The 11,667-nt window shown below is 46.5% G+C and overlaps 1 protein-coding gene across 1 annotated transcript; it reads right to left on the bottom strand.

Moving 5' to 3' along the window:
* Nucleotides 1-6,231: 6,231 nt before the first annotated feature.
* On the bottom strand, nt 6,232-10,111 carry LOC118400750 (uncharacterized). Its single transcript, XM_035797755.2, has 4 exons — nt 9,695-10,111; nt 9,029-9,235; nt 7,877-8,068; nt 6,232-7,592 (listed from the first exon to the last, which is right to left on the bottom strand). Exons 2-4 carry the CDS (start codon nt 9,219-9,221, stop codon nt 7,264-7,266), a joined length of 714 nt encoding a protein of 237 aa, XP_035653648.1. The 5' UTR covers nt 9,222-9,235; nt 9,695-10,111; the 3' UTR covers nt 6,232-7,263.
* Between the last annotated feature and the right edge of the window lie 1,556 nt (nt 10,112-11,667).

The following is an 11,667-nucleotide window of genomic DNA, read 5'->3' as shown; positions in this document are numbered from 1 at the left end:
TCAGGCCAGGGTGTGACATGGGTTTATTGTGTTGTCGTATTGGGTTTTTTGTAGGCATTGGGATTGTGGTTGATTAGGGGTGTGTCTAGTTTAGGCTTGGCTGCCTGAGGCGGTTCTCAATCAGAGTAAGGTGATTCTTGTTGTCTCTGATGGGGAACCGTATTTAGGTAGCCTGGGTTTCACTGTGTATTTCGTGGGTGATTGTTCCTGTCTCCGTGTTAGTGTTCACCAGACAGGCTGTATAGGTTTTCACGTTCCGTTTGTTGTTTTGTATTTGTATAGTATTTTCATGTATCGCTTTTTTCATTAAAGACATGAGTAACCACCACGCTGCATTTCGGTCCGACTCTCTTTCGACAAACGAAGAACTCCGTTACAGAATCACCCACCACACACGGACCGAGTGGCGTGGTAACAGGCAACGACAGCAGGAGCAGCGAAGGGAGGACGTTATGGACAGCAGAAGTATGGAGTATACGACGTGGGAAGAAATAGACAGGTGGGCAGTCGACCCAGAGGGAGTGCCGGAGCCCGCCTGGGATTCGCTGGAGCAGTGCGAAGAGGGCTATAGGAGAATGGAGTTGGAGAGACAATCACGATGGCGCAGAGGAAAGCCCATGAGTCAGCCCCAAAAATGTATTGGGGCGGTGGCTCAGAGGGAGAGTGGCTGAGTCAGGAGACAGACCTGAGCCAACTCTCCTTGTTAATCGTGAGGAGCCAAGGAGGAGACCAGAACCAGAGCTGGTGTTAGAGGTGAGCGAAGCAGAGACTGTGAAGGAGTTAATGGGGAAGGTGGAGTGGAGAGTAATGAGGGAGTTGCTAGCTTGGTGCTTTAGGTACAAGATTCGTCTGACGGAGCGTGTCGGGATTTGATGGCACCTGGGTCAGCGCTCCATACTCGTCCTGAGGTGCGTGTTAGTCGGCTGGTGAAAAATGTGCCAGCCTCACGCACTAGGCCTCCTGTGTACCTACCTAGCCTTGCACGTCCTGTGCCAGTCCTGCTCTCAGGCTCTCCAGTACACCTTCACGGTCCAGTCCATCCTGTACCACCTTCACATACCAGTCCTCCGGTAGCAGCTCCCCGCACCAGGCTTCCTGTGCGTGTCCTCGGCCCAGTACCAGCAGTGCCAGCACCACGCATCAGGCCTACAGTGCGCCTCGCCTCTCCTGCGCCGCAGGAGCCTCCCGCCTGTTCAGCGCTATCAGAGCCTTCCTCCTCTACAGCGCTGCTTGAGTCTCCTGCTTGTTCAGCGCTATCAGAGCCTTCCTCCTCTACAGCGCTGCTGGAGTCTCCTGTCTGTTCAGCGGTATCAGAGCCTTTCTCCTCTCCTGCGCTACCGGAGTCTCCCGCCTGTTCAGCGCTTCTAGAGCCTTCCTCCTCTATAGCGCTGCCAGAGCCTCCTGCCTGTTTGGAGCAGCCTGAGCTGTCAGTCTGCATGAAGCAGCCAGAGCTGTCAGTCTGCAAGGAGCTGCCAGTCTGCAAGGAGCTGTCAGTCTGCAAGGAGCTGTCAGTCTGCATGAAGCAGCCAGAGCTGTCAGTCTGCAAGGAGCTGCCAGCCTGCATGGAGCAGTCAGAGCTGTCAGCCAGCATGAAGCAGTCAGAGCTGTCAGTCTGCATGAAGCAGCCAGAGCTGTCAGTCTGCATGAAGCAGCCAGAGCTGTCAGTCTGCATGAAGCAGCCAGAGCTGTCAGCCTGCATGGAGCAGTCAGAGCTGTCAGTCTGCATGAAGCAGCCAGAGCTGTCAGTCTGTATGAAGCAGCCAGAGCTGTCAGTCTGCATGAAGCAGCCAGAGATGTCAGTCTGCATGAAGCAGCCAGAGCTGTCAGTCTGTATGAAGCAGCCAGAGCTGTCAGTCTGCATGAAGCAGCCAGAGCTGCCAGTCTGCAAAGAGCTTTCAGTCTGCAAGGAGCTGCCAGTCTGCAAGGAGCTGTCAGTCTGCAAGGAGCTGTCAGCCTGCATGGAGCAGCCAGAGCTGTCAGTCTGCAAGGAGCTGCCAGTCTGCAAGGTGCTGCCAGCCTGCATGGAGCAGCCAGAGCTGTCAGTCTGCATGGAGCAGCCAGAGCTGTCAGTCTGCATAGAGCAGCTAGATCCACCAGTCAGCCATGATCTTCTAGATCTGCCAGTCAACCAGATTCTTCCAGATCTGCCAGTCAAGCAGTCTCTTCCAGATCTGCCAGTCAACCAGAATCTTCCAGATCCGACAGCCAGCCAGGATCTACCGGAGCCTACTACCTGCCTGAGCTTCATCTCAGTACTGGGCTTTCTCTCAGTACTGGGCTTTCTCTCAGTCCCGGGCTTCCCCTCAGTCCCGAGCTGCCCCTCAGGCAGGTGCATGCGGTTGAAGAGCATGCATTTAGTTTTACTTGCATTTAAGAGCAGTTGGAGGCCACGGAAGGAGAGTTGCATGGCATTGAAGCTCGTCTGGAGGTTAGTTAATACAGTGTCCAAAGAAGGGCCAAAAGTATACAGAATGGTGTCGTCTGCGTAGAGATGGATCAGAGAATCACCAGCAGCAAGAGCGACATCATTGATGTATATAGAGAAAAGAGATGGCCCGAGAATTGAACCCTGTGGCACCCCCATAGAGACTGCCAGAGGTCCGGACAACAGGCCCTCCGATTTGAAACACTGAACTCTGTCTGAGGAGTAGTTGGTGAACCCGGCGAGTCAGTCATTTGAGAAACCAAGGCTGTTGAGTCTGCTGATAAGAATGTCTTGATTGACAGAGTCGAAAGCCTTGGCCAGGTCGATGAATACAGCTGCACAGGATTGTCTCTTGTCCATGGCGGTTATGATATCGTTTAGGACCTTGAGCGTGGCTGAGGTGCACCCATGACCAGCTCGAAAACCAGATTGCATCGCGGAGAAGGTACGGTGGGATTCAAAATGGTCGGTGATCTGTTTGTTAACTTGGCTTTCGAAGACCTTAGAAAGGCAGGGTAGGATGGATATCGGTCTGTAGCAGTTTGGGTCTAGAGTGTCTCCTCCTTTGAAGTCTCCCCATTTCCAATCTTTGGGGATCTCAGACGATACGAAAGAGAGTTTGAACAGGCTAGTAATAGGGGTTTCAACCATTTTGACTGATAATTTTAGAATGAGAGGGTCCAGATTGTCTAGACCGGCTTATTTGTCGGGGTCCAGATTTTGCAGCTCTTTCAGAACATCAGCTATCTGGATTTGGGTGAAGGAGAAATGGGGAGGCTTGGGCAAGTTGCTGTGGGGGGTGCAGGTCTGTTGACCGGGGTAGGGGTAGCCAGGTGGAAATCATTGCCAGCCATAGATAAATGCTTATTGAAATTCCTGATTATCGCGGATTTATCGATGGTGACAGTAATTCCTAGCCACAGTGCAGTGGGCTTTTATTCGCCATGGACTTTACAGTGTCCCAAAACTTTTTTGAGTTTGTGCTACAGGATGCAAATTTATGTTTGAAAAAGCTAGCCTTTGCTTTCCTAACTGCCTGTGTATATTTGTTCCTAATTTCCCCGAAAAGTTACATATCGCAGGGGCTGTTCGATGCTAATGTAGTATGCCACAGGATGTTTTTGTGCTGGTCAAGGGCAGTCAGGTCTGGAGTGAACCATATCTGTTCCTGGTTCTACATTTTTTGAATGGGGCACGCTTATTTAAGATGGTGAGGAAAGTTTTGAAGGAATAACCCGGCATCCTCTACTGACGGAATGAGGTCAATATCCTTCCAGGATACATGGGCCAGGTCGATTAGAAAGGCCTGCTCGCTGAAGTGTTTTAAGGAGCATTTGACAGTGATGAGGGGTGGTCGCTTGACCGCAGACCCATTACAGACGTAGGCAATGAGGCAGTGATCGCTGAGATCCTGGTTGAAGACAGCAGAGGTGTATTTGGAGGGTAGGTTGGTTACACGGAACCCAAACCGGCTGCGCACGTGCGCCATCGTGCGTTATCATGCATAACTTTATTTTGTCCCCCTACACCAAACACGATCACGACACACAGGTTAAAATATCAAAACAAACTCTGAACCAATGACATTCATTTGGGGACAGGTCGAAAAGCATTAAACATGTATGGCAATGTAGCTAGTTAGCTTGCACTTGCTTGCCAATTTGTCCTATTTAGCCAGCTTGCTGTTGCTCGGTAATTTGTCCTGGGATATAAACATTGAGTTGTTATTTTACCTGAAATGCACAATTAATCCACACATAAAACGGACAACCGATTCGTTTCTAGTCTTCTCTCCTCCTTCCAGGCTTTTTCATCTTTAAACTTATATGGTGATTGGCATCTACACTTTAACCACGACAACCGACAAAACAGTTCGTCTTTCAATCACCTACGTTGATATGACCAATGAGGAGACGTGGGTACCTGCTTCTATAAACCAATGAGGAGATGGGAGAGGCAGGACTTCCAGCGCAATCTGTGTCAGAAATAGGATTGACTTATATGTTAGTCCTTGGTAATGCAGATGCTCGTTGGCGGGCGCGAGCAGTGTGGGTGCAATAAATGAATAACATGGATTTCTAAATTTATTGTGCGATGTTCACACACGCAACGTGTCCGGTCTGGTCAGCATGTTAGGATGATATCTATGAGGGTGCCCGTGTTTACGGATTTGGGGATGTACCTGGTAGGTTCATTGATAATTTGTGTGAGATTGAGGGCATCAAGCTTATGTAACAGTATAACTTTAGACCGTCCCCTCACCCATACCCAGGCGCGAACCAGGGACCCTCTGCACACATCAACAACAGTCACCCCTCGAAGCATCAAATCAAATCAAATCAAATTTTATTTGTCACATACACATGGTTAGCAGATGTTAATGTGAGTGTAGCGAAATGCTTGTGCTTCTAGTTCCGACAATGCAGTAATAACCAACAAGTAATCTAACTAACAATTCCAAAACTACTGTCTTATACACAGTGTAAGGGGATAAAGAATATGTACATAAAGATATATGAATGAGTGATGGTACAGAGCAGCATAGGCAAGATACAGTAGATGGTATCGAGTACAGTATATACATATGAGATGAGTATGTAAACAAAGTGGCATAGTTAAAGTGGCTAGTGATACATGTATTACATAAGGATGCAGTAGATGATATAGAGTACAGTATATATGTATGCATATGAGATGAATAATGTAGGGTATGTAACATTATATTAGGTAGCATTGTTTAAAGTGGCTAGTGATATATTTTACATAATTTCCCATCAATTCCCATTATTAAAGTGGCTGGAGTTGAGTCAGTGTCAGTGTCAGTGTGTTGGCAGCAACCACTCAATGTTAGTGGTGGCTGTTTAACAGTCTGATGGCCTTGAGATAGAAGCTGTTTTTCAGTCTCTCGGTCCCAGCGTTGATGCACCTGTACTGACCTCGCCTTCTGGATGATAGTGGGGTGAACAGGCAGTGGCTCGGGTGGTTGTTGTGCATCGTTACCCATCGCCCCACAAAAGCCGCGGCCCTTGCAGAGCAAGGGAAACTACTACTTCAAGGTCTCACAGCAGTTGACGTCACCGATTGAAACGCTATGTAGCGCGCACCGCTAACTAAGCTAGCCGTTTCACATCCGTTACACTCACCCCCCTTTTGACCTCCTCCTTTTTCCGCAGCAACCAGTGATCCGGGTCAACAGCATCAATGTAACAGTATAACTTTAGACTGTCCCCTCGCCCATGCCCGGGCGCGAACCAGGGACCCTCTGCACACATCAACAACAGTCACCCACGAAGCATCGTTACCCATCGCTCCACAAAAGCCGCAGCCCTTGCAGAGCAAGGGGAACTACTACTTCAAGGTCTCAGAGCAGGTGACGTCACCGATTGAAATGCTATTTAGCGCACACCGCTAACTAAGCTAGCCGTTTCACATCCGTTACACTTAGATTGTAGGATGGCCTGGGTGTTAAGCATGTCCCAGTTTAGGTCACCAAACAGCATAAGCTCTGAAGATAGACGGGGGGCAATCAATTCACATATGGTGTCCAGGGCACAGCTGGGGGCAGAAGGTGGTCTATAGCAAGCGGCAACGGTGAGAGACTTGTTTCTGGAAAGGTGGATTTTTAAGAGTAGAAGCTCAAATGGTTTGAGCACCGACCTGGATAGGAAGACAGCCTGCAGAGTTTTATCTCTGCAGTAGATTGCAACTCCGCCCCCTTTGGCAGTTCTGTCTTGTCGGAAAAATGTATAGTTAGGGATGGAAATTTCAGGGTTTTTGGTGGCCTTCCTAAGCCAGGATTCAGACACAGCTAGGACATCCAGGTTGACAGAGTGTGCTAAAGCAGTGAATAAAACAATCTTAGGGAGGAGGCTTCTAATGTTAACATGCATGAAACCAAGGCTTTTACAGTTACAGAAGTCAACAAATGAGAGCGCCTGGGTAAAGGGAGTGGAGCTAGGCACTGCAGGGCCTGGATTAAATAATAATATTTGCTTGCAATACAATTGATCAACCACTAGAAGTTATGCATGGACTGAGCTGTGCATGGAGATATGCACACTTTTCTGTCAAGATCAAAATGTATAAATACCAACCTCTGCAGAAAAACTGGCTCAGGCAAGATTGAGTATTTTTTTGTGTGCACGCTCCTTTGATAAAAGAGGTGCCTGGCGGAGATAAGAGTTAAAAGGGATTAATAAATAATTCAGTAATACATTAACAGTGGCAATTTATTAATCAATTTTTTAAAATGTACAACTTCAAGAATGTATTACACACTTATTTAACTTATGAAGATATTCAAAGTCACACTTAGATTGAAAAAATAGGCCTATTTTGAATGTTCATTAGTTTAACTGTAATGTACAGCTTTGTGAATATATTACATCATTAGGCCTAATTCCTCTAAATTCTATAAGAAGTGGTCCTTTGCATCTGAACAACCCCCCATTTATTTATTTTATAGTTTAATACTTTTGTTTTCAACATACAAACCTTAGTAATGCTCACCACATGAGGGTGCTACTGTAACAAATATTTCCTTTATAAGGAAGGAAAACCTTGCTTGGCAACAAACAACAACAAAGACTGACAAGAACACTATCACAGCATTGGCATTTTTGTCTAATATCACATTCTCAGAGTGTGTCTGGGAGCGTTCTCCTACAGGGGAGCAGTCAGTCTCTGATCCAGACAGGCACGAGAAGCTTCTCTCCCTGGTGCTGCTAGTGTGAACAGGACATCTATCAGCTGTGTGTCCAGTCCAGTCCAGTTCTGCAGTCAGCTCAGTCTCTGAGCCTGAAAAGGCTTCACTAATTCTCTGTCTTCCATTCCTCCTCTCAGGGCACTGACATGTACATCTTCAGCCTTCTCTCTACGTCTTCATGACACTCGTCTTCTTGACAATGTTGTTGGCTTTCGCTGAACGAGTGTTTGGCATGCGGTACCTCAGAGGCACGCCGCCACTCTTCGCTGGCCTTCATGAGGTCCGTCAGGATGTCCGGGACCACACATTGCTCCACCAGGAAGACCACGGGCAGAGCAATCAATAGCAGGGCCCAGCCTAGGGCGCCCATCCAATAGGAGGAGCCCAGGCAGGTGAAGTCATCGTTGATCTCCACCCAGTGCTGGTAGGTGAAGAGGGACCAGCTGAGCAGGAAGAAAAATCCTAGAGAGAGAGGTCAGTCAGGTCATTGATCAAGGGCACAACAGCAGGCAATGGCATCTAGGAGTTGATAGGAGTGGTTGCCAGCTCACTTCCTGACAAATGTTTCCATTCGGACCCTGGATTTGAACTGTCAACCCTCCAAACTGGCAACCCTTGCTTGTCTAACTGCTAGGCTACCTGGCACCCCATCAGCTGGTGGTGGACTTAGAGCTCCAGCTCCAATACTTTACACATGAAGTGCACCCTTTCTTCTTTTCAAGTCTGTGGCCCGGACCCATACTGACCTGTGGGTCCCAAAACGAGGAGCAGCAGGACAGTGGGGTAGAGGGCCTGGCCTGCCATAAGTAGAGAGCGGGTGTTGGAGTAGGAGCGCACCGTCTGGGACGTCCAGCAGAGGGCGAACACCAGACACAGAGCCCCAGAACTCACAGCCATGAAGAAAGACAGCACACCAAACACTTGCTCTGCCTCCAGGGCTGAAGACACACACATACACACACGAAGACAGGCAGGGGTTAAAATATGTAAACAGTGACAAGATTTTCAAGCTGTCTACATCTGCATGCTATTTCTGAGTTCAACACAGAGGAGAGAGCAATAACAGGCTGTCAATACAATGACAATACACAATGGCATGTATTGTCAATTTGACTGCTAATCTATCACTCACACTGTCATTCCTTGATGTCATACTAAACAGAAAAAAACAGTAAGAGCCAGATGATGTAATCAGACACCCTAGATGCCACAAAACACAGTTATCAGCTAACCTAATAAACCTGTCAGGAAATTGGTTTGGAGCCCTAAATGCTAATTAGGGGGGCTGCACACAGCTGCTGCTGTGTGTATACAGTTGTATTGAAGGAATAAAGCAGGGGAGCAGCATGTACTGTATTCAACTTTTTCTTTCTTTACCATCAGATATTTATTTGGCCCAGCACTGTAGAAATGTGGTGTGTGTGTGTGTATATAACCTACTTTACACACTCCTTCAGCCCTAAACATTGAACATCCCCCATCTCCGCCTCATCCTGTTCTCTGAGAATGTGGATGATTGCTACAGGCGCAAGTCCACACCTGTTCACATCACTGCAATCCTATTGTGCATATCTTACTCCTCAGCTGTTTCCCCTCAAGTCATGTTCACTGTGTTCTGAGGAAAAACTCCAGAAGGGCCAAATGCACAAAGCCAAACTCAAGTGTAACTAAACATTTTATCAACACTCATGGTTAAGCTTTTCCTTGTACATCTGCTACCTGAGCATTCCATTAGGTGCAATGTAACACACACTTTGAATTAGGAACAGCTGGTGTTACCGTACTTGATTTAAATTAACTAAATTCTGTAATCATGTCACTGACAATAATACACCCTGAATACACAGGGGTGTATTAAATAGATGGACGCTGATGGTCAATGCAGCTTCTTGACTCACCGTTAAAGATAATGCCCCTGGTCTGGTCAATGTCAGTGTTGGTGCTGTTGTCGCCATTAGTCCACAGTCCCTTGTCATTGAGCCAGCGAGGGGTCCACACAGAGTAAGCCACACAGAGACACCCTGCCAGCCCCACACACGACTCAGCCAGCCTGAAACGACTCACCGAGTCTCCCACCTCAAACACCTTCATACTGACACAGAGGGCTGAGAGAACAAGGAGACAGGGATAAAAGAAGAGAGGAGGGAAAGGAAGAGAGAAGGGGGTAGTGTTGTGAGACAGAGAGTGGAGCATTCACAGGTACATCTACTACAGCATAATTCTGTTCAGGAATAGTTCAAAGGTAAGGTATATAGGTATATGGGGTGGCAGGTAGCCTAGTGGTTAGAGCATTGGACTAGTAACCAAAAGGTTTCAAGATCGAATACCCAAGCTGACAAGGTAAACATCTGTCGTTCGGCCCCTGAACAAGGCAGTTAACCCACTGTACCTAGGCCGTCATTGAAAATAAGAATTTGTTCTTAACTGACTTGCCTAGTTCAATAAAGGTGTATATAAATAACTGAAATTCAAATGGTGCCATAAAGCAAAACAAACATGTACAGTAAATCAGCTTCATGATAACATTAGCAACAGTCAGATTGTATAGGAAATGTTCCTCTTACCTTTTAAATTGTGCTATGAAGCTTTGTGTAAATTCCTCCTGGCATAAGTAGAACAGGAGCTCGTCAGACGTGTGAGAGGGACTAGTGTACAATGAGCTCAGTGCTACCAAACACACCGATACAGTGACACGCACTGCCAGTGTACCACAGGAACACACACACACACACACAGAGAGATGGAATATGACACTGTAAATATTTCCCTCCGTGTTGCGCTCCACTTCCCCACTACAGTGGAAACCCCGCTACTCAGTGGTTGAGTTCCCCCAGAATCCCCTGGCTGTGACAACGGCTGTGCCATTAGAAAAGTGAAAGCAGATCTGTCTCGCTCTACTATCTTCACCAAGGCAGTGAATGGATGACAGTCAAATAACTTATTTTTTTTTAAATCAAATCAAATGTTATTTGTCACATAATCCTTGCTCCTGTTCCCTCCCTCTGCATGGGTATAACAGAGGACAGGTTGTCATCATGGGAGAAAAAATAACCCACCCCCAATAACACACAAACACTTAGTGTTTCACAATCGCCCACCAGTGTAAGTGGCATGATGCTTTCACTAAGTCACAATCAGCCACACACCACATTCTCCAACTCAGTCATGACGTTATGGCTGCTATGTGTAGGTGAACAGAAGGTCTTACTGTGTTTGTGTGTGTGTGTGTGTGTGTGTGTGTGTGTGTGTGTGTGTGTGTGTGTGTGTGTGTGTGTGTGTGTGTGTGTGTGTGTGTGTGTGTGTGTGTGTGTGTGTGTGTGTGTGTGTGTGTGTGTGTGTGTGTGTGTGTGTGTGTGTGTGTGTGTGTGTGTGTGTGTGAGAGAGAGAGAGTGTGACTCAGCTCAGGAAAGAAAACCCCACTCTCTCACACACACGCAGACACTGTGTAGCGCCACACAAATCAAGACCTCCACCTTCCTCCTCTTGTCCCCAGTCAGTGCACAGTCATTATGGAAAAACCCCAACAACCCATAGCCAAACTGTAATTAACAGCCTGGGATACATACTGTATGAAACTTTTACTGCTCACTTACTATGTATCAAGAGGCAGGCTGTGTCCTTGGATTACCTACAATAACAAAAAATAGGCAACATTATACTTAAATCATTAGGGTTTCAAACCTATTTAATGTGAGTTTCACTTCCTTGATTTACCAGTTAAACATTTGAGTCTATAGTATTTAGGCTTTCACTAGAATTGATCTGGAAAAACACACATTGTACTTCTCCATAAGTGGTAAAAAATAAGGCATTTCTGGAAAGTTGACCAATTTATATAAAATATTCAGAAACATTTACTGTACATATGTATACAGTACTAACAACATATTTCTTAAAAGCTCAGGAAATGTTCTGTAGATAGCCACATTCCATTATAATATAACCATATTCAAAAGTGAATCATTATAGTACATTTGGAACAAGAGCACAACCAGAAAATGAGATAGAACTGTATAACAAAAGGTATTTGACAGAGACTGAAACTTAACGTAAAATGAATTTGAGTCACCTTTGGCATTGAATGAACAGAACTTCATAGATTACAGCACAGCCTGATATACTGACTTCTGGCTGAAATAGTCAAGAACAGCTCTCATAACTTAAAAGATGCATCTCAACACCAACTGCTTCATGATCAATTAGACCTGACTGCATCTTAAAAGCTCAGGAAATGTTCTGTAGATAGCCAAATGTCATAATCACATAACCATGGCAGTGAGGATGACCACTGCTCTGGACTAATGTGTGGTATGGGCTTTTTTTCCACTGTAGCAGCAGCAGAGACATTACCCAAGTGGGTGCTACATGTTAGTTGTGGAGGACTACAAAGTCCAGGCTAAAGAGAGTCTGAGCTAAGAATGACATCAGGGCCAGTAAAACAACTCCAATTACCTGGCATCACAGGCTACAGAGAGGCCGAGGATAGCATCAAGCCAACTGCATCACCATCATCTGGCATCACCATCATCAAATCATC

The sequence above is a fragment of the Oncorhynchus keta genome, chromosome 22 (assembly GCF_023373465.1).
Source record: "Oncorhynchus keta strain PuntledgeMale-10-30-2019 chromosome 22, Oket_V2, whole genome shotgun sequence".
Classification (NCBI taxonomy): domain Eukaryota; kingdom Metazoa; phylum Chordata; class Actinopteri; order Salmoniformes; family Salmonidae; genus Oncorhynchus; species Oncorhynchus keta.
The sequence above is the reverse complement of the archived record's forward strand: the minus strand, read 5'-3'. Positions and strand labels throughout refer to the sequence as shown.